The sequence below is a fragment of the Lemur catta genome, chromosome 23, assembly GCF_020740605.2.
Source record: "Lemur catta isolate mLemCat1 chromosome 23, mLemCat1.pri, whole genome shotgun sequence".
NCBI classification, from domain to species: domain Eukaryota; kingdom Metazoa; phylum Chordata; class Mammalia; order Primates; family Lemuridae; genus Lemur; species Lemur catta.
Genome location: NC_059150.1, coordinates 187519 through 211992, shown reverse-complemented (window position 1 = coordinate 211992; position 24474 = coordinate 187519). Strand labels below are relative to the sequence as shown.

Genomic DNA, 24474 nt, shown 5'->3' with positions numbered 1-24474 from the left:
TTCTTACAATAACTAGAATGATGTATCTGTTTTCTCAGATCGCTTAACAATAGCAAATTCTAAGATGTTGTGTGCAGCAGCGGTCGTGATTTGAGAGAGGCTATCTGTGTGCGAACTTGTGTCTTGTGCCTGGAAGTGACCAGAGGTGCTTTCCTCCATCGAGTGGCTGGAACGGAAGGATTGCGAGGCTGCAGTTAGGTCGCACATCCGTGTTAGAAGCAAAGTCATAACCTTATCCTCACTATTTTCCTGTCTTCCGTTAAGGAAACTCACCGAGATAAGAATCCCCTTCCTGATCCTCTGTGGGTAACAGGGAACAATCCTGACCAGAGAAAAGTCCATGTTATAAGTAAGGACAAAAATCATCCATATGTCAAGACATCCACATCACTTGGAATGATTTTCCCTAAAGTTGTCTGAAAATTTAATGTCAGAAAGATCGTTTGTTACTTTTATGAGTTTGCAGAAGCCTAAAGGAAATATGTGAGCTACCAGATTACGAAAGTAAATGAAACACCTTCAACATTGTCATCATCCATACCTCTCCACTCCACCTCCATACCTTGATGCTGTAGCAGAGCATGTTACCAAGGTTAATCATCTCGGTTTATCGTTTGAGTTCAAAATTCAGAAGAAAGAGCCTGGATATGAGTCCCAGTAAAATTGCCTATTTTTGGTATGATCTTAGGCAAATTATTTTCCTTCTACAAACCTCAATGTCTTAATCAACAAGATTATTAAAGATTTAAAAATATGTACTGTCTTAGCACATACCGGTTAGTTTTTAATTAGTTAATAAATATTAGCTATTAGAATTATTAGTAGTATAATTATCACTTTGATGTGGCAGAGTGGAAAAGACACAGAGCTTGAACTATACAGCAGCAAACCTCATTTGACATCTCTGTCCTAGAGGCTCCGGCAGACACTTCCTTGCTTTGTGACCTTTATAACTTCATTAAAAGTTACTTTTCTAAGAGAAAATACTCAAGTAAGTCTTCCAGTACAAAGATCTGCTAAAAAGTGAATATCTGGTTTCCAAATTGGAAGAAAAGCAGGTCCTCACTTTCAAATTTAAATTTCTCTTGCTAAAGTTTTACCTAACAAGACATTCGTTACATTTGGAAAATACTGTATGCTTTCATATTTTATAAACAAGTACTTCCACACCAATTTAAACAAGCACATCAAAATGTGCCTTGAATTAAAAACAACTGTTTTAAAATGGCTATGTCAGATTCACCTGTCAAAATACTGTAATCCTAGAACTTTGGGAGGCCAAGGAGGGAGAATCGTTTCAGGCCAGGAGTTCCAGACAAACGTAGGCAATAGCAAGATCCTGTCTCCGCAAAAAAAAAAATTAAAAAAACCAAATTAGCTGAGTATGGTGGTGCGTGCCTGTAGTCCCAGCTACTCAAGAGGCTAAGGCAGGATGATCACTCGAACCCAGGACTTTGAGGTTGCAGTGAGCTATAATGGTGTCACTGCACTCTAGTCCCAGCAGCTGAGCAAGACCCTGTCTCAAAAAAAAAAAAAAAAAAAAAAAAGAAAGCACCCTACTTTGGGAATGCTTGGCGTGTCGCTGACCCCGTCCCTGTGCCCATTTTGCTGACAAAGGAAGCACCATTGAGAGAAACGCAGTGGCTCACGCTGGGCCACAGGAGAAAATGGCAGATTCATGTCTACAGTCTAGATGCCAGAAGGAAGATGAGAAAACTTTTTTAGGCGTTGAGAAGCAAAAGTTTCCCTGGAGAGCGTACAGAATAATTTTTAGTACAGAATGGGTATAAAATTAAATAGTTGTTAAATTTGTAAGGCAGAAGGCGAATGGTGGTTAGTTCAGAAGTTCCTTGGGTTGATTTTGTTTTAATATGATGATTCTGTTGTTGTTTTTGCTTTTGTTTTATAAAATGTAGCTGACCAGACTTGTACGATCATGAGCTGAGCGCTGTCCGTGGAGACTCTGAAACAAGTTGTGGCTCTGTCGTCTGTTTGGAGGAGAGCAATTCGCGCTACAGTTCAGTAGCAGGACAAGATGACCTCTGTGGTCACCTCTGTAATTGTGATTTGTCCACGTATGCTTGGCCCACAGATTTATTGAACAAGTGTTGGGACTACGGGCTGTGGCTGCATAAGATCGAAATAGATCCTGGCCTTAGGATGCTAACAAGCTAACAGAGAAGGCATTAAAGCCAGCCATTTAAAAATTTGACTAGAGAGTTTTAAGTGTGTGAATTACTGAAAAAAGTAGAATTTTACATAGGCCCAGATAACAAGAGTATTTGATCTAGTCCCATGGGTCAGGAATGCCTGAATTGGAATCCTTTACGGGAAAGGTGAATAGAAGCCATGTGGATGAAGAAATGGGTGGAGCATTCCCGGCAGGGCAGCTCGCACAAAGCTCTGAGATCCTAAAACTGGGGCCTACGGAAGGACTTGCAGCAGAGCAAGGGGACTCAGAAGCCAGATTATTCATGGTTTTATAGAGTTTGTTCATAAGTTTGTCTTTATTTTAAGAATAACAGGAAATCATTGAAGGATAGAGAAGTTTTAAAAGATAACTTTGGGTACAGTGTAGAGATTTGAGTTGGGAAAAGAAACAGTAAGTGAGAGCAGACCCGTGAAGAGACCCGTGCACTGCCAGGGCTAAGACAACATCATAGGGCAGGTGCTTTGGTTTGTTTGTTTTTCGGTTTTTTTAAAAGGAAGGAATATTCTCTTTAGATTGGCACAAGGAGTCATAGTCTTACTGAGGATATAACATGCACATGCATATGGAAAATGACATAATTCAAAATAATATAGCCATAAACATAATTTGAAACAGATACTCAGCATGTATAAATACAAGAGTGATTCCTTTATATAGTGAAAACCACTTTTAATGTTTAGATTGGCTATTGTTTACATGGTTAAAATTTTTAAATACTTGATATTTATCATGCTCTCATTTATTACTAACTCAGACATCCTAAAGTGTTTTAAAATTATTTGTGAAAGATTAAAATATATTTACATTTGTTTTGGTATTGACAGTCAGTTGTAGTCCAAGCTAGTGTTTCATGTATCTCGGTGTGTCTGTATACCTATATATTAATGTGTACTTCCTGTTATCCAAACACATCATTTCCAGCCACCAGGGCTGATCAAAATTTATACTGTAACACGGTGGCTCAGTAAATAACGTTTCCACTAAAATACTAAAATATTATAAACATTTTCCAGATTTAGATGTTCTTATGTTTGTTTTGCTATAACATACAAATGCAGCTAGTTTCAAAGTTCTCCCAATAGCCTGTGAAGTAGAGTATGGGGTATGTTTTTCATCTTTATATTGGTTACCATAACTGGGCATGTCAAAAATATTTATTGAATAAATTAATACAGGCAGAGAACTCTTCCACAGATATTTTATGCATTTCCACAATTATACTTACATCACTGAGTCACAACATAAAGTAATTGTAGAAAACTTCTAAATAGAAAAAGTTATATTTTTAATTACAATATCGCTCTATTATGACCTTAATACTTAGGGAAAAGAGACTCATGTCATTTTGTTTCCAAAATGTTCTACATTCAAAATGTATTTAGATCATATTAAGGTACAGAAATAGATTTACAGTATTAGTATTTCAAAGATACATAATTAAATCTATTCAACAACCAAATTTGTAAATGTAAAATATTATAATTGAATACAAGTAATACTCTATAAAGGGCACTACAGCACACTATTTCAATATGTAAGTATTACTTGGCTCTAGATTTTTCACTAGATGGCAGGCTTAGCTAATGCATTAAGTTTCTCAGTTTAAAATAACATAAATGGTATAGGTTCATATATATAGATCAGAAATGGCAGGCATATCACATAAATTTTGTTGTCCTATCTAATTTCAACTTTAGAAGTCACTCAAATGCAATGACTGGGGCACTCAATCAAATTTTCATTCACTCTTAGGAAGACTCCCAAATATATTTACTACATATGCGTGTATATTTCTATTTGATATAATGTGTTAGAGAAGGATTATAACCAAAATAATCTAAGTAATAAGAAATTTATTCAAAGTGAGATAATGGTATATATGAAAGATAAAAGCCATTATTTTTCAGGGAAAATAAAAATATTTCAAAAGTTGAAATAATTCTTTATTAGTTTGCAGTTACATTTTCCTGATAAATACCTTCTCTGGCCTTGTACCTCAGCACAGTCCCAGCCGCCTCCACAAGCTGTCCATCCGCTGCTTAGCGCAACTCGATCCGGGGGTACTCAGTCAGCCACAGCTTCTCACCCCGTAGAATCTGTGAATTGTCATTGTTTCATCTACTAACCCATAGAGTATTTAAAGGCAGGAATTTTACTTTACGCATCTTTGTATCTTCTGGAGACCAGAGCTTTCTAATAGTAAATACTCAATAATTATTTGTTAAATTAGATATTAAATATTGCCATCAATAAATACAAATTATGAAGACTACATGAGTGAATACTTGGATAACCCTTAGAAGATCATTTTATAAATTTTAGATACTATCATTTTATGAACATTTTTTTACCCTTCCAAAGAAGAAAAAAGGGAGAAGACAGAGAAGAACCTTAGGTCAGTTAATTTTCCTTTTTAAAAGTTTAGAGCATGAATATGGGATTTATTGTCTAATTGAGACTGTAGGGCTTTGTGTTCATTGATTCATTTTGGTATTATTATTTATTCATTTTAATTTCCATGTCAAAGATTGTTGAATATTGTCTCTGACAACCCATATTATGGTGAATATCTTTAATGACATTATTATTTTAAAATATTTCTTAGATACTTTTTAAACTTTCAGATGTTGTGAGATGGGCGGTTAGTGGCATTTCTTAGGCCCACCAGATGGAGTTTGCTGGCTCAATAGTAAATTGATATTTTTTTCCATCAGGCTACTTTTCTAATTTTTTGAATGTCTGAAAAAAAGGAGTTTTAATTTATTGAATTTACTGTCATTGGTGACTTTTGAGTGAGAAGAATAGAGTTGCTTAAGGAAAGTCATGTGGGATTGTATAGATAATACAGTCTTTCTCCATAAACTAATCTAGTTAATTTCAGCACCTTCTTCATCCAGATATCAGATACCTCCTAAACCACGTATCTCAAATGCACAAATAAGAATTGAGAAATTGTGTATTTTAACAAATATTTATTAATAAAAGGAATGTAAGGTGCGGTACTAGTCACTGAGAGGAAATCTTTGCCTTTCTAGATGCTTGGTGGGGCAAGATGTAGCATAAAAAGTGTATAAATACCAGGGAGCGAAAGTGAAGAGAATGATTCTGACATTAAAAGCTCTAAAAAATTCCATCTTAATTGAATTTGAGAGCAGCTTTAAGTAACACTTGGGATTTCAAAATGTAGAGATTAAGGAGAAAAGTCTCCAGGCAAGAAATTGCACGTCAGGCAGAAATAATAACACGGAAAAGGAAAAAAGTAATATCACAACAACTAGGAACAGTACCTACTGCATGTCGGACGCCATGCTAAGTGTTTCACAAACCGTATCTTTAACCTTTGAGACACCCCTCCTTTTCAGAATCTGAGATTTAGAATTTCCTTAACCGATTCAAAGTCACAGAACTACTGAAAACAGTGATGAATTGCACAAATAAAATTGCAATATTTTTAACATTAAAAATCAGCAAAAGAAATTATATTCTGAGTGCTGTTTTGATAATATTATTTTAATTACAATTATTATAATTTACCTAAATCAAAAAATACAATAATAATTGTTCTCAAAATGGAGATTAAGCCATATAATGCTGGCTGTATTTCTTCCTATTATAAACAGACGATGTCACAAAATACCCAATGATATCATCATTCTCAAAGGCCTTGATTAGGTAAGGCCCAAATACTAGTCCATTTAAGTGGCCAAGACAACATATAAGATGCACAGATAACTGTGAGTGAAACTCTTCTTAAAAATGTTTTAGTGTCTTAGCTGGATTGGTGAGCGAAGCCCAGTGGGAACAGACAAGAGAGGCAGGTGATCAAGGAAGCTTTGGCTACAGGTCAGGGAACAGTCCCTGCAGCCGCTGGTCTGGCTGGCGTGCCCACTGCTCCTGGAGGGAAGGAGCAGTCCCGGCACATCACCGGTCGGCACCGTGGAGTTAGACCAAGGAAAGGTAAAAAGTCGTCTGAAGCACAGGGGCTCGTGGACAGGGCTCCCATCTTAAAAGAAGCACATTGATTCATCAAGTGCCAGATCAAGCACTCAAGCACATGCAGGCCACAACACCCTCACTACGGGAATGAGGGTAAGGTGAGAGCCACAAAGTGAATTTGTTTTTGAGCCCAAAACAAGCTGTTTATATTCTGTGTATTTTTAGTCGGATCTAGTCCTCGAGTTCAAGGGATGGGTCCAAACTAGTGATGGGACTTGTGAGTGGCTATAACTTAGTTTAAAGACATACCACATGGGAAACAAAGCTAAGTATCACAGGAAGAAGCTGCTGCAGAGAATCCCAAAAATCTGAACCAGGAAAGCTGCCAGTGATGCATAGATATCAGGTAAGGATTATATCATCAACAACAGCAAACATAAAAAGGCATTTATGGTGGTATTATTTTGCCCCTTTCCTCTGGGGGAAAAAAAAATCCTTTGTGAGCCTGTGTGCGTGTTTGTGTATGTATTTGGGGGTGGGGGTCAAATGGGAAGAAAGCTGGTAAAAAGCCATGAGACATGAAAATTCTCAGGATACTTTGGACCAACACTGTCAACGCTTTAGCCTTTACCTCAATTCATCACCATGAAATTTTATATAAATTATTTCATCTTCTAAGAAGTTTGTTGTAGCAAGGTTTGACATTTAAAAATCGCATACTATGAAAATAGGGAGCCATAGACCATCAGAGACCTCACCTAATGGACAAGAAACTCGTCCTGTGAAACTTTTGCCAATCAGCATATTTATCTCATAAATTTCTGTTTCAGTATCATCCACAGAGTAACCTTATAACTCCATAAATCAGCTCTCTTGAGTTTCTCCTCTATGGTGTTTCATAATTATAGAGAGAAATATCTAATAAAAGCTAAATTACTGAATGTATTTTTCTTATTGTGCTAAAATGTTGGTTAAAATATTCTTTGGAAAATAGTGTTTCGTTTTCTTGCATCATACAGAACGTTTTACGTGGCCCTGCCTGCTGCTGTAACTGGATATAGTTTTATGCCCAAGGTCAGGAATCACTCACTCGTAAATATGTTGTTATAAAAAATACCGTACTGGATTGTCAGTGTAATGCAAAATTTTTTTTTGAAATGTAGGTTGTTTTCCAGTCTCAGTATTATCACAGAGCTTACTCATCCAGCCAACATGAGATTCATGCAATTCAGAGCCAAAGACTGTTACTCTCTTGCTCTTTCAAAACTCGAAAAGGTAAGACTTCATATTATTAAGTTTGACTTAACCATTTTGGTTGAAAGAATAATCATGGAAATATCTTATTTTTACTGTCTTATGAGGCAGTAAAAGTAAAAATGCTGTTTTGAATTCTTATTTGGGAAATAAAATTCTAATTTACAATTTTGTTAAAAAAATGTGAGTTGATGGATTTAAGCCATTTTTATCACTAGTAAATATGATGCACATATTTTGTTCTATCATTATTAATCATAAATTTAAAGTATGGTTTAGGAAATAAATGCAACAGAAATATTTATGCTAACTTACAATGTCAGTTTTATTGTTATATTAGAAGTGATTTGCTATGTCATGAAATCCATATTTACAAACTGCTTTGCAGTTTCCAAAAATCCTTAAGATCTTAGAAAAGCTATAGGCTTTGTTGAAAGCTGACTTCCGAAATGTCACAACCTGAGAAAAAGCCAAGTTTATTGCCTCCCTCGTTAAGGGCGATGCCTCCTCAAGGGAGCTTTGGCAATGCTTGGGGGAGAGCAGGGGGAGGGAAAACAACGTTGAAATTTACTAGGAATAGGAAATTTGATTTAATTGAGGGTATTTCCAAGCGGGCATTTGATTAGGATTGGGAAGAAGTGAGGATAATGCCAGTGGAGACAGTGAAATTGCGAAGTCATGTTATGTGAACAGAAGGATTTGGTTTCTATTCTCAGTGTCCAGGCTGAGTGTGGGGGTAGATGATTTTGTATTCAGCTTTAACTTAATACTAAATACCAGTATACTGGGAAAACTGCACGTTAAAGGGAAAAAAAGTGATTCAATCTTACACATATCAAAATGTCTTAAATCTCTGCTGTCTTCATTGTTTATAAAGAGGTAGAGAAAATGATGCCTTAAATACTTTTGATTAGTTCTTTCTTTTGCTTAATAGTTTTATTACGTATTATGTCAGGCGCGGCCCTAATTGCCGGGAGCTGTATTGTTGCGTAAGGTTGTTTCTGCGCTTGTGTTTGTTGATTCCCATCCCCAGAGCTGGTTCACGTACACTGTGATGATAGATCCTTACCCACTCTTTTGTGGGCACAGGGAAACGATTGTTTTGCCCTGCTTCCAGATGTGGACGCTGAGTTTGAGACACGTTAAATAAATGACTTTTTCAAGATTATATATTATAGATATCAAGTGAATTCAGTAAAGGAAATTTGAAGCCATTTATGTGCAGGATAGAAAATTCCCATATTGTGCCACATCCCTTTAACAGCAAAGACAAGTGGCAAGGAGGGCGGAACTGGTGCTGTCTAAGCAAACTCAGCGACTAGAAATGCAGCTGGAGCCAGTGCTGGCCTGACGTGGTGCAGCCTCCTTCATGACAAGCGAGGTGGAGCGACAGTTATAAGAAAAATTTATTATGTGCTCATGTGATTATAACTTCTTTAAGCAGTATTTTAGAAGATTAAATAAGTTAATCTTATTTAGTAAGGAACAGTCTTTTTTAAATATAGAACAGTCTTTTGGAGGTAATATCAAAACAGCTAAACAGTCTAAAATTGGCAATAAGTTATTCATCTGCACTCCTATTAATCTTTCAAAATCATGATGTAATTTACATTGACAGACCTCCAAATCATAAAACTTTCATGAGAAATTTGCTTATCCTTTGTTTATCTTGTAAGGACTCAGATATTTAAATAGTGTCTTTAAATTTATATCCTTCATTACTTAAACCTAATCTCTTGAATGATGGTCTTTATGCTCAATGACAATAAGGCAAACTTCTTTTTCATCCCTATTCAATACCTAATTTCTACACTGATACTACAGTTAAAAAGAATGGAATCGTTCCTTTAATTCTTGTGTCCAGATTATTTTCTGATCGTTTCAGTTTCAAAATTTCCCCCAGTTGGGATTGCCAAATGTTTCTGCAGACATTTTGCATAGTTCAAATTCTTCATCTCTTTTCTTGCATTTTAGAAATTGTTTTTGTTTTCAGGCCTTTCCTCATTATGGATGTTATTGATTTAGCTTGTTTTGGTTATTTTTAGAATTATAGTTATGCTTTATGTGTTACAGTTTTTGAGCAACATTAAATGATACAGAACTTACCTTTATTTATATTTTTGAGTAAATACATATAGTTTATTTTACAGTTTTATAAAAGCAGAAGAGAGAACCCTGGTCACTATTTCTCCAAATTCTAGTTTTAAGAAGTACAAATATTTTTAATCTTTTATTCTATAAAAGAGCAACAGTAATAAGACCTTGCACATGGAATGCGTTAACTACTTCTTCTTGGTTGACAACTTCTTTTTCAAGGCTCAACTCTGATGTCATTTCGCTCCTGACACCATCCCCAGCCTCCTTAGGCCTCCATAAGTCTGTCTCTTCAGTAAAACTATAAATTCCTGTGTAACTGGAACCTTTTGTTAATTATCTTTGCATCCTAGGAACCTGGTTCAGTTCCTGATACATAATAGTTAACTGATAAGTATTTCTTGGTTGCACTGCTTCAGATTTTCTCCTAAGCCATGGAATATTCTAGAGTCAGAAGTGTTCTATTTTTTCCTTAATTTAACATGCATTTTAAAATATATGTTTAGTTTACTCACTATGTTGTTTTCTGATAGAATTACTATTTACTTAAGTTACCTTTAAGCAAGATATGAGCTAGTAAATCCCTTATCTAATTTTTTAAAGTATTTTATCTTCTTTTTTTCTTTTCAATTTTTTTTTTTTTTTTTTTTTGAGACAGAGTCTCACACTCTTGCCCGGCCTAGAGTGCCATGGCGTCAGCCTGGCTCACAGCAACCTCAAACTCCTGGGCTCAAGCAATCCTCCTGCCTCACCCTCCCGAGTAGCTGGGACTATAGGCATGCACCACCATGCCCGCCTAATTTTTATATATATATTTTTTTATTTGTCCAGCTAATTTCTTTCTATTTTTTTAGTAGAGACGAGGTCTCGCTCTTGCTCAGGCTGGTCTCGAACTCCTGACCTCGAGCGATCCACTCGCCTTGGCCTCCCAGAGTGCTAGGATTACAGGTGTAAGCCACCGCGCCCGGCCTGTATTTTATCTTCTAAAGCGGAAAACTGAAGAACTTTCAATGCAAATAGGTAATATTAATATAAATTAGTAAAATGAATTATATGTAAGAAAGAATAAATCTAAAAGGGAACAGATGTTTTCAATTCTGGCCAGTTGCTGCCATGAAATATCAGATTTTCCAAATTTAAAATGTCAGAAATTTAGATTTTTATATTAAATGTTGGAAACTTTTAAACTTTGTTAAATTCACACAGCCCAAATACAGTTCTTCTGTGGTTCAGATTTAGACTAATTACTGCCAGTTGGTTACTTCTAGCCATATGTTGTATTTCTGAGACACAGAGAGGTAGGTAAATGATAGTGTCACAACAATCAAACTAGATATAAGAATTAGTCATCTCAATAAGCATTAACCAATTCAGTTTTTCCGTATTAAAAATCGGCACTGATGAAGTACAATTTATACTTCATTGTCGATAATGAAAAAAAAAGAAAGTATGTATATATTCTCATCAGGATGGAATCTGGAAATTTTTCTTTTTTCCATAACTTTCAAGCCAGTATGCCTTGAAAGTAGTGTCAGAAAAATGTTTGGGGGTTTTTTTTTGCCCACTGTAAGGAAAGTTAATAATAAAAAGACAGTAAACCATAAATGCAGAATTATCCACTTAAGCAAAAGGGCAGCATCACTGGGTTGATAGGAAAGGATCTCAGGGTGGGTAGCGTAATCTGTGTTTTAGAAGATGAGCAGGACCTGCAGAGCTGGTGTTGAAAACAATGGACGACGGTGTTATCCACAGTGAGTTGAAACCAAAATATGAGGAAGAAATTTTCAGGATTTAGCCAGACAGCCAGTTTGACTTATCGGTAGTCTATGTTTGGAAGTGCTGAGAAATCACCCTGGAAAGCATTTTGGGAGCCAGACCTTGGAGTGCCCTGAATGCTGTCTTTGGAATATTGACATAGCAAGTGCGCAGCCATGGCAGGTTTTTAAGTGACAACATGGGGAAGGTGACATCGTTAGACTTGTGCTTTCATCATATTGATGTGGCATTGCTATCTGAAAAGGGACACTATGGGGAAAAGGAAAAGAGTGAGCAAATTATTTCAATAAATCAGACATGAGATAATAAAGGCTTTGTCTAGGATTGACAGGGTGATTATGTTAATAAAACTAAAAGGAGAATTCTGGGAGAGAGCTGATTTTAGTGGGATAGATGATACATTTATTTATTTTTAAGTATATTAAGTTGTAATATTTAAGTAATAAATAAATGGTAATATATAAATGTAGCTCAGAACATAGATGAAAATATATATAAGATATATATGTGCATATATACATATATAGATATACTTCAAAGTTATACACATAAATGTATAAATGTAAAGCCTTAAGAAAAGATAAATTATTAAAATAAGAGAGCCACAAGGACGGTGAGTTTAGTTAATGACTTTACCTTGAGTATCATAAAGGAGAATCTAGGAAGAAGACAAATGAGAGAAAAATGAGTGAAGAGTTCAAGAGGAGTCTGGAAGCTGAGTTAGAGTGATATCAAAGGAAAGACAGATCTCTACAATTAGAATATATTCTGTAAACATTGTAAGAAAGGTCAAGTAGAATGAATGCTGGAAAAATGCCACTAGATTTGGGAATTACATTGTGATTGGGTCCAGAAGGAAGAATGAAGAAATGTAGAAGAATTATAGTCGAGAAAGTAGGGCATAGAAACCACTAATTTGTGCCAATAAAACTCTTGCTTTTTTTCACCTCCCACACTGATCTGTTAAATCCAATGATTTTATCATCTCATTCCATATGGTATTGGATGGACACAGATTAAAGGAAGCAAAATTTCTGCCAGAAACAAGTTCTTTCTTCCAGGAAAGACACATGTTCATAATAGCAAAACAATGAAAAAAAATAGGTAAGACCAAACATATTAAAATGTCTGAAATCTTTGATGATTTAAATGTCTCAGATTTCTTTTAGGTATTTTATGTAAGTATTTATAAGGACAACATAAAATCATCAGTGAAACTTCAACTGAATGCAGAATTCTATTAGAAAGTAAATATATGTTTTAAAAAATAAATCATAGCATATGTTTGTACTAGAAGTAATAATAGAAATATCTATTTATTTTGTAGAATGTAACAGTCAAAAGAAATGCTAAAGTTAAAAGACATTGCTAACATGAAAATTACAATCCTTTACATTTTCAAACCCTCGTTAAAGAACCAAAATGAGAAGAGAGGAATACTAAGTGAACCTCAAATTGTTTGTTTCTTGCTTTTTGCATATGAATATTATAAACTTTAAACTATGAAATACATTGTCTTTTGATGTAAGCAACTACTATAAGTAGAACAAATTTATTCATTTGTTCAATAAAATTTCATTGACTATCTGTGTGCCAGGCATTGTGTTAAGCATTGTTTAAGTGACAAAGCAAAAAATGGTCTCTGCCCTCCCAGAATTTATGATCTAGCTGAAACAGACAATTAATAAATTTAAAAAATAAACAAGGTATTATAGATTTCAATAGAGCTATGAGAGTAATACCAGGTTATATTCAAGAGTAACTGGGGAAACGTGGTTTCAAAGTAATGTGACTATATCTCTTGTTATTCCTGGGATAGTCTCAATTTATACCATGTTTTTCAGTATAATTCTTAATTGCATCCCCTTTCCTCTGAAATCCTGATACTCTATGCTCCAGTCCATGGTTCCTGCCCCAATCTCATTTCTGACCTCTCCATCCAGCCCATAAACTGACACTGTCTGCTATCTATATTCAAACAGAATTGTTTATAGTTCTAAAGCTCACTCAAGCTTTTTGTCCACTTCCAGGTTCTAGAACAGCCTGGGCCTTCTGCTTATAGCTTTCTACTTACCAGTCACTCTTCCCAAAATTACGGGCTAATTTCTTCTCAATTTTAGGTCTCAACTTAGACATCACTTCTAATTCAACTCTTAGATTTTCTACCAAAAGAATAATCTAGCTTCCCTTCCAATCTGTTGCTCTATCATTATTACATTTGCTCACCCTAGTGTTTTTGCCTATTTTGCTATTGGTACCACTCACAGTTTTGTGAGTTCTTGAAGGCAAGGAAAGTATTCACATTTGTTTACTGCCTCCTGGCCCATATTCAACACAAAGTAATTCTATTAACTAGTAAGAATTTATTAGTTCTATATAGGAACTCTGTATCTCTAGCACTGAGGATAATGTCCTACAGGAAGTAGCTTCTCAACACATATTTTTTAAGTGACTAAATTCATATATAAATGAATACATTGGTGCTTGAGGTCTTTAAAAGTGAATGGAATTAATTTTAATTAGTGTTTCGATTTAAAATAATACTTATCAGTAGGATTCAGATGTGTAGAGCTTGGAAGAGAGTTCATTTACTACAGGGTAAGCACAGTAGGTAAAAAATAGTTCTGTATTTGAAAATATAGTGTGTGAATTGGTAATGTTATTGAACCAAAGAGTGTTTTTGGTTTTTTTTTTTGGAAGAGTAGATGTGCTATGTAAAGCTGTTGAACTTAAGTATCATGTGAATGTAGGTGGTTGATAAAAGAAAACATTTTAAATACTAGTTAATTCTTTATTAAAGTTTAGAGGGCAACTGACTGGATTTAGGAAATGTTTTAATATCTCCTCAGTCAGAAAGTTGTTGAACATGGATAATCTGAGTGAAAGAAACCACTGTCACCAAAGACCACCTACCCCGATACGCTGGGCTTGTCGTAGATTGAGGCTGGTTTGCCCACACGCTCTTGGGGCAAGTTCTTTCCATGGAAAAAATACTCAGATGGACACTTAATAAGTGGACCCTGGGAAAGATGTGAAAACTAAGATGTGGGTTTTAAAGACTGAGATGAAATATGTAAAGCCAAAGACTAGATGGTTACACAGTGAGAGAGGAGAGAGAAGACGAGGATTGGAATCATGTTTTAATTACGAAATCATGGCTTTTCTCAATATTCATCCTAGTTTATTACCAAACAGTGTTTGATACCATGTCTTCCTGTACATGTTGAAATCTGCTCGGTGTCTTTAGCTCCTCTGGATCTCCCTCTGTGCCTGCCGCCCCCCCCCATCACACATGCATAATCACCACTGGAGCTCTCACCTGTGCCCTTTCACTGCCAACACCACATCACCATTAATCTCTTGGGCTAAATACGAACAGATTTATACTCTATTTAATTCTACCATCGCTAAATCTGACATTAAGGAAAACAAATGTTAAAAAACTAAGGGATAAGACACAAGGCAAACCATAAAAGTATACTTTGCCATGTGTCCTGTTTCCCTAGGTAGTTGGAGGGATAAAACAATGAAGAGGGGAGATGGTCCTTGGCTTAGAAGAGCCCAGTCCCATAACAGAGTTCACCCATCAAAGGCCCTGGAAAAGAAGACTGGACAAACCATGTGACATCTCCAACTATCTTGCTATTTCCCATCTGGCCCACACTACAGCAGATCCTGAACATCAAATTCTCAGGGGTCCTGGTATTTTATTCTGACTACTCACTTTAACTTTGGATCAAGATACCATGGCTTTCTCTTTTCCAGAAAGCTTGTAACACATTAAGAACTAGATTTGCCCCCCAATTCACAAGAAAACCTATCTATCCACCAATAAAAACAGCTAATTGAAATCATCTCCAACTTACCTACATGGGCTGCTCAAATTAAGCACCCTAAACACCTAGACTAATAAATTACAAGATATATTACGATGAATGGACATACAAAAAATGGGGCACCACTTGCCTGCCTTCCCCTTACTTTCTCCCTAGATCTCAAGCGAGGTTACTCTTACAGTGTGGAGGATCTTCTCCACCAGTTAGACACCAACCAGTGCGTGGGAGGACGGGAGACTTCCCTTTCCTTGAGATACTTCACATTTGCTACATTGGAAACTGAGGCTCGTTTCTGTTGCCCCAAGAAGTGAGGGTTAATTTCTTATTTGTTTAGCTGTATATGTCTTTCCTAATAAAGGAAAGTTAGCAACAGAAGCAGGTAGAAATTTTGAAGTTACCATTTGTTAAGCACAAGGATTAACTTACATTCTTAAGAAACTCATTCCAAACAGATTTGACATTTGCTCTCGTGCCTTCATTTATTCAAGGAAGATAAAACAACAGAATTTTTTTCAAAAGAAACTACATCACAACACTTTTTCCAAACACACTAAAATATACATAAACATGATTTTCTTTCTTGTAATTTACAGAAACTTAGCTGAAAATTGGTTTGTGACACAATTTAATAGGAAGATGGAGAAACAAAACTGAGATGATGGAAAGCTAGAGACTGCTGGCGGTGGTAGTAGTGATAGGTGTGTTAGTCTGTTAGGGCTGCCACAACAAAGTACCATAGACTGGGTGACTTACAAACAATAGATGTTCGTTCCTCACAGTTCTGGAGGCTGGGGATTCCAACACCAAGGTCTTAGCAGATTTGGTGTCTGAGGGCCCATTTCCTAGCTCACAGATGGCACATGGTGGAAGGGGTAAAGGGGTCTCTCTTTTTTATAAAAGCATTTATTCCATTCATGAGGCTCCACCTCCATGACCTAATCACCTCTCTAAGTCTTCACCTCCTAACACCATCACCTTGAAGGGTTGGGATTTCACATATAAATTTTGGAGGAACCCAAACATTCAGACCACAGCAGGATCCTACCTGCCTGTTTTTTTGTTCTCACATATAAGAATATTTAAAGGCAAATTTTCTTCTTCAGAGTGTTGTAATACATTATGTGACTGTAGTTTTTTTTAACCTCTGATTAAAGGATTTTGTTTCTTTTATGATGTCACATTTTATGTGAAGAGTAAATAAATGTTTAATGTTTGAAAAGATTAACCCTTCTTAACTACTGGGTGTGTTAATTGAGAAAATTTGATTGGAAAAATTAAAGAGATATTTTAAAAAATGCAATTATAAGTGATATAATGATACGTTTATAGCTAAGAACCGTATTATAAGAATACTTTTTTTCATATATGTCAACAAAATTTACATAGGCAGAAAGGCATAAAATATAAAATACTCACAAACTTTTCTATCTCAAATTTTTGAACAGAAAGAAAGGGAGAGAGGTTCTAATTTGGCCTTTATGTTTCGACTGCCTTTTGCTGCTGGGAGGGTATTTAGCATCAGCATGCTGGACACTCTTCTCTATCAGGTATGCAGTATTTCCTTTTCTCTCTAAAACAGTTATTTCATATTTAGATTTTATTTAAATAAATAATACATCTAGTGTTTCTCATGGAGCTGTTAACTTAAAGTTGGCTCTGGAAGTAATTGGATGTTTTATTTCAGGTCTGTAATGACAAGTGCTCCTAAGAAACATTTTGTAAGAAAATATTATTTAAAAAATAATCTATGGACATTATTTTTAGGCATTCTTTGCCAGTGCCCTCTAATGTTTATTGTGACATTTTAATACATTTTATATATTACTCCAAGCATATTACTGGATCAAAAAAAAATAAGAAAAAGTTACTAAGTTAGGGAAAAAAAGACAGCATTCCTCATAATGCACACTTTTTTTCAGATTTGAAATAAAACATCAAATTGATGTTGGTAAATGATAAACCAAGGACCATTTAAGCATTTGCCAATTATTGCCTTCTTCAGAAAAATATAAAAACAATTTTATAACAACCAAGAACCATTTAATTTGTTCCTGAATTCCAAGTTAACCTTTTCATTTTATCATAGCTAAAAAATTCATGGAGATGTTCTTTCACACAAATTTATTATAATCTTTTTTGTCTCTGTCAGAAACTGAGCAATATTTCAGTAATATTTCATATTTTCTGATTCAAGTTATCAGATTTAAACAATCTTTAAATAGTTTCATTAAAAGGAAAAAAATATTCACAGGGCTTTAAATTATTTGATAATGTTAATCTCCAGTTAAGCATTGAAGCATTTTGTTATGCCTATTTTTTGGATCATTTATTTATGTATCTTCTTCTATAATTGCTTGGCTGAACAAACTAATCCAAAGATAGTAAAAGCTTTCCTGCTGACCTTGGGGCTAGTTTTGCCCAGGAGTTAGGCCTCCAGCGACATAGGAGCCGTCCGCTGTGTCAGATGGGTGTCCGAGCCATCGCGGCACGGGAGAGAAAAGACTCCTGTTTTCCCTAAAGTCTTCAGACACAGGGTCACCTGGGTCCTCAGGGAGTCAGGGCTTGCCCTTCAGACACCATTACCCCCCCACACGCACACACGTGCAGGTTTCCAGTCTCTTACAGAGATTGGAGTGCAAGGGCGAGCTTGTTTGTGGAGCAGTGTTGAAACTGAAGATTTTATATCAATAGAAACCAAATGCTTGGGCACTATTATGCACCAGTGATATTTTTTAGTCACCCTATCCCATGTCTAAATAAAATCATATAAAGAAGTCTAATGTATAAGTTAAATAGAAGGAAACCTATTTTGTGGAAGTGGAAAGCGATAGTTTTTTCTTTCACTTCATTTTTGCCTCACGTTTTATGTTATCAGTAGAAAAAGGAAATTTGGTGTTTTCTGAAGCTTCTGAAGAAAGTATAAACTAGAACTATAGTATAAAGTATATATAGTTTTTAAAGTCTTAAATGTAACAGAGTAAATACTACATTTTGCATCTCCATCCAATACATACGTGTGTGTATAACTGAAACAAAAAAGTCAAAATTCAACACTTTCCCTTTCTGCTTATAATCTGCTATATTATTTTCTATCTTATTGAAAGATTTTCTGTTTCATTTGAAAATTTGCTAGCCATAACCTATAACTCTATTTTGTCACTCTTTTGAAAAGCATTTAACTAGAGGATATCAGAATTAGTAAAATCTAGAGAATAATTTCTCTTCAGTGGGACTTTTCATAGGTTGTTCATGGTTTTTGAAATATTGGGAATGATTTTCAATCACCCTTTCTTTAACTTTTTACTAAGAAGATGGTCTATGTGTCTGTAAAGACTGTTCTAGCTTTCAAACTTTCCCACGTAAGAGATGCACTGTTACCCCAGGGAAATACAATCATTCACATTTTTTTAAAAAATGCTCCTATTTTAGCATGGAATGGTGTGGAAAGAGAATATATGCAATAATGAATGATAAATGTAGTTTAGAAATGTATTTTACTACCATAGAGCTTAGTCCTAAAAAAACAGACTGAAATTTTTCATTACAAATTGATTTCAATTCTTTCTAGTTTTTATAACATTACCATTTTGTTTGTAATTTTTTTGTTATTAAAATATCTAAAAATGTTTTTATATGCCTAATAGCACACATAAAATGTAAGCATAGCAAGATATTTCTAGATAATAATTATTTCCTGTAGTTCTTGATGAACAGCTTAACTGTATGTATTTATTTAGGACACAGAGAAGATAAACTTTTATTATTTTTTTTGTATGGAGCCTTAATGATGTGTTACAGGAAGTAATCTTTTAGAAGTGGTTAGCTGTTCACACTCCTAGCTGTTCTCTACATCTCATACACATAATAAATACATATTTTGTTTGTATTGCAGTCATTTGTGAAGGATTATATGATTTCAATCACCAGACTTCTGTTGGGACTGGACACTACACCAGGATCAGGGTTTCTTTGTTCTGTAAGTTAATCTCTAGAATAGAAGATTGCTCTGATAGAAGGTTTTGAAATTCATCTACCAGGTCTTTTGGCTAACTCTTCTATGTCCTATATTATTGTTTTCTAATGTATGTCCAAAGAGTTGCATCAAGTTTTTTAAATTCCTTAAAAATTTTCAGGGAAATATGTTATTTTTAATTAATAATCATAAAAATAGCCATTCCATATAAAATTCAGAACAAGGTTTTGGTTTTTTGTTTGTTTGTTTGTTTCCCTAACTGACAATTTGAGACTGACAGGTTCAGACATAGGGTATCCTACTGTCTGGGAAAACAGTGATCATGTAGTTTAACCCCTTCGTTTTATAGATGAGTATAACTATGTCCAACTATATTCAATGAAATGACTTAACTAACAACAGTTCAGATTTACAAGTAGCAAAAAGGTACTAGAATTCATGTTTCTTGTCTGGTAGCCCTGTGCTTTTTCTACCATACGTCTTTGTCAATATGGATGTTAGTAGAACATTGGGCTTAATAACGCTTTTTTGTACTGGAGTATCTTTTGCATTTTACATTTTATAGCATGAGCAGACTCCGGTTATTGCAACATTCAAAAAAGTCTCCATGTGGTTTACATCTCCAAGCCAATTACCAGTGCTCTATTGCCTACTGATATTGAACTAATATGATATCACACTGCCCTAAACTGAATACATAGATTTCTCAAGTTTGGGTGAACCTCCCAGGGTAAGCTAAGATGGAGTACTATAAATATATTTAATATACAGATAAGCATTTATGAAATATTACTTTGAGATTTCAAAATATTAATAAATTCTGCCTTTAAGAAGTAAAAAATAACCACTGGGTTTTTAATTCTTAAATATCTAATATGTGAATAATTCATATGTATTATAGATGAAAATCACTGAGGATGACTTATGGATCAGAACTTATGCCAGACTTTATCAGAAGTTGTGTTCTTCTACTGGAGATGTTCCCATTGGAATCTACAGGACTGAATCTCAGAAACTTACTACATCTGAGGTTTGGAAATCTCAAAATATTCCTGTTTTGATGTCTAATATGTTGAATATGATCATTCATAAATTTGGAAATTGATTCCTAAAAAAATGTCATAGAAACTAAAAAAGAATGCTGTCTGAATACATAGTGTTGAATCTCAGAAACAAAAATCTTGTCAACTATTTGTTTTAGAAAACTATGTCATTATTTCACAAAATATTGTTGGCTAAGGGGCTATTGTAGTTTATGGACATTGGACTCTGGATGCCTTTTGTAGATCTAGGATTATCCATTTCTCGAAGATTGTCAGGAAGCAGATTAATTTTAAATAACCTTGAGGTTCTGACACATAAGAAAATTTCTCAGGGCAAGCAACCTAGATTTGTAATATATTCATCACCTGCATATATTAGCATTTGGAAGGAAGCAAGACAAAGAGAACCTAGTAATTGTTGAAATTCGTATTTCTCAATCTCTAGACCAAGGAAATCTCTAGCAGTCGTGGCAGACCGTCCCAGAGGAAATCTCAGTAAATGGAACAGCAAACTAGTGCCCATTAATTAACATGGAGGGATAATTTCTGATGACTGCATGCAGCTGAAAACATATTCACATTTTGATTTGGTCATTTCATGTGGTTCTAAGTAGTTTTTATGTCCTTAGCAAAACATTATCTTTTAAGTCAGAATCTCTTATTAAATTAAGATTTTGGTTAAATGCACTATCCTATCAATATCTATAAACTTACTTAATATAAATTATAATTTATGTTCTTGAAATATTTTTCTTCTTCAGACACTCCAGTTATTATAAATTTTAAGGAAATTTTTGTTAGCCATTTCTTTTTTTGATCTTATGCAAAATTACTTCAACTATGAGGTTTAGATTGCTCATACGTATTTCAGTAGTCTGTATTATCATTGAACCACTAGGTGATTAAATCAACAAATCCATGCATAGAAAATCAGAGCTTTATAAAAAGCATAAGAGTAATGGAGTAGATTTTTAGTTTTGCGTTGTCAAAATTTATAATTTGACACTTATGTAAGCGGCCAGCAGAGAATAGTTCAGTTTATCTGAGACGTTTTTTGATGGTTTTACTGTAGCTTCACGGGTGTTAAATGAAGCTTTGTTGTCATCTCTCCTGCTGAATTCAAGTTTTTCTTTGGCTGTGGTCCCTGTGGTTCACACCACAAAAAGTGAGACCAAATCAGAGAAAGTCAGGAACGCCTAAATGGAGAAACATCCCAGATAGCTAAATATGTAAGACGGTTTATCCACATACGCCTAAAATTTTAAGAATACTAGATCTAAAAATTATTATTTGGTGGCAGGTTAAGAGAAGACCAAGTGTTTTCACACCTGAGCAATCAGGCATTATCATAGTCTGCTTGGGCTGCTGTAACAAAATGCCACAGAGGGGGTGGGTTATAAGCAACATCAATTTAATTCCGGCAGTTCTGGAGGCTGGAAAGTCGAAGATCAAGGCTCCAGCCTCAGGTGTTGGTGCGGGCTTTTGCTCCCTGGTTCTCAGACGGCGATTCCTCACCGTGTCCTCATGTGGTGCAAAGGGCAAGGGGTCTCTCTGAGGCCTCCTTTATAAGGAGCCCTCGTGACCTAGTCACCTTTCAAAAGCCCCCACCTCCAAATACCATCACACTGGGGGTTAGGTTTCCACATATGAATTTTGGATGAGGGGTCGGGGGAGGAAACATTCAGTCTATGCAAACCTTTCTTTTTTGACAGTGGTAAGTACACAGAAGATTTTCGTACAGCGTAGTATCATCACATCCGTGCCTCACATATACGCTTGTGAATTTCGACGCGGTAACTTCGCCCTTAGTCAGGTCCACATCCATGTTGGTCATTTTATGTTATGGAAGACTCTGTTGTGTGCTGGTTTCATTGTAGGCGGGGAAAGGATAACTGAGTATTTGTATCGTCATCAGGGTGTATTTAACTACATTTTGGTCAACCCTGCCCATCACAAGTAAAGATCATCTCAGTAAAATGCTTTTGAATCCCCAAACCTCTAGCTTGTATAAAAAACACATATCATGGGGAAGATAAAAAGAAACCGGGTTGGGCCGGGCGCGGTGGCTCACGCCTGTAATCCTAGCACTCTGGGAGGCCGAGGCGGGAGGATCGCTCGAGGTCAGGAGTTCGAGACCAGCCTGAGCAAGAGCGCGACCCCGTCTCTACTGAAAACAATAGAAACAAATTATCTGGCCAACTAAAAATATATATAGAAAAAATTAGCCGGGCATGGTGGTGCATGCCTGTAGTCCCAGCTACTAGGGAGGCTGAGGCAGGAGGATCGCTTAAGCCCAGGAGTTTGAGGTTGCTGTGAGCTAGGCTGACGCCACGGCACTCACTCTAGCCTGGGCAACAAAGTGAGACTCTGACTCAAAAAAAAAAAAAAAAAAGAAAGAAAGAAACCGGGTTAAGTAAAGATAATACCTCCTGTTTTCAATTCAATTCATCTTTGGACACATATATTTTTACTTAAATTTTATATCCTGCCTATTGTGGAAAGAATTGAGGTAAAAATAATTAAAGATAAATATAGGACAATCAAGCATTTTTTGAAGCAAAATATATTAATAGAGACAGAGAAATTCATCAACTTCTAACATATGCTGAGTGCTACAGTTGAGCCCAACTTCTACTTTTATTTTTGTGGCAAATAAGGCAAAAATAGAACTGTGTTGATTTATATAGTAATTATAGTCTGAAACATGAAAAGGTAAAGCATTTCACAAAAGATTTATGTTTCCTGATCACTTGTTAAAAGGATGAGTATATTTTATACTGCTTTAATTTAGAGATTTTAGATAAGATGATGAACAGTATCTCCCTTCAGTTACAGTTTTGCAAGATGCAAAAGTACCATTAAAGTAGATATCCCTTATGTTAATCTTCTATTTAATAAAAACCAAAAAACAGAGGGGGTCATCAATTAAATCTTAACCCAGAAAATATATTGAGTTTTGTGTAAAGAAGGAAATATTATTTTTTCTGATTATATAAAAACACAGAATAAGAGCTTAGTGGATCTAATGAAATGAAATATGTCTTAGACATTTCACCATCACTCTCAAATATTAGATGGTTCAAAAAAATAGTTTTGAAAGTCAACTCATCATTGCTCAAAATGCCAGTTTTCTCTTGCTTGAATTCAAGGAAGAAACCAGATTTCAGGAGGTAAAAACTTTATCCAATAATTAGAAGTGGAGAGTCTTGTACTTTTGCTTACATAGCTCTCAGATCCTTATTCTGTCTCATGGCTGCAAAATTGTACTATTGTGTTTCACCCCACAATTCCGAATATTGAAGGTTTATTCTATGGAGCTGGGGTGTGGATGGGGCGGGGGGACTTTGGACAGAGGTGAGGGCCAGGAGTACACACTGAGTTTTGAGTGCTTAGTAAAAAGTTACATTCTGTGTGATTTACCTTTCTACAGCAAACTGGAAGGGTCTTCCTTAGAGAATTTGGTCAAGACAAGTGGAAGGGCCTAAAAATATAGACATGGGACATTGTGTAGTTCAGTAATCCAGCCAGAACACCATGAAACTCAACAATAAAAAGTAACTCACTCAGAGCTTTCAATAAATTTATTATTCCCTTATTCTTTAACAAGAGAAGACAATTAAAAATTCCCCGCTATATCAGGAAAGCTTCTAATATAAAATATAGATACCAAAATAAACACACAGGAAGAAAAAGAGAAATAGAAGAGACAGCCTGTTGAGGGAGAATAAAATTTAAAAACATAAAATAAAAACTTCCACTCCTAGGTATTTATCCAAGAGAAATGAATTTAGAGTCACACAAAGATTTGGACACAAATGTTCTTAGCAGCATTACTAATAATTGCTAAAAATTGGAAACAATCTGAAGTCCTTTAACTGGTGAACAGATAGATAAATTGTGATATATCCCCACAAGGAAATATTATTTAGTAACAGAAAGAAACTACTTACATGTGCTGCAACTTGGAAGAACCTCAACAACAAATTAAATGAAAGAAGACAGACACAAGAGACAACATATTGAATGATTCCATTTACGTGAAATGCCATAAAAGGCAAATGTATAGAGACAGAAAGTAGATTAGTGATTGCCTAAGCAGGGAGAGGTCAGGAGAATGGAGATTAAGGTAAAGGATATGATGGAACTCATTGGGGTGATGGAAATAATCTAAAACTGGTTTGTCATGATGCTTTACACAACTTGGTAAAGTAACTGAAATAACTTTGAATTTAATACTTGAGTGAGTGAATTACATGGTGTATGTATCAGTAAAGTTATATGTTAAAAAACTGTCATTAAGGCCAGGCGCGGTGGCTCACGCCTGTAATCCTAGCACTCTGGGAGCCCGAG

General features: G+C 35.3%; 1 protein-coding gene across 1 annotated transcript in view; it reads left to right on the top strand.

Annotated features, from left to right (window-relative positions):
* The window catches only part of KCNT2 (potassium sodium-activated channel subfamily T member 2), a 210412-nt gene that overhangs the window by 149652 nt on the left and 36286 nt on the right, over positions 1-24474 (top strand). Inside the window, exons 21-24 of the mRNA XM_045536512.1 lie at positions 7312-7423; positions 16554-16655; positions 19001-19084; positions 19983-20111. Coding sequence (XP_045392468.1) covers positions 7312-7423; positions 16554-16655; positions 19001-19084; positions 19983-20111 — 427 coding nt within the window. The remainder of the gene's footprint in view (positions 1-7311; positions 7424-16553; positions 16656-19000; positions 19085-19982; positions 20112-24474) is intronic.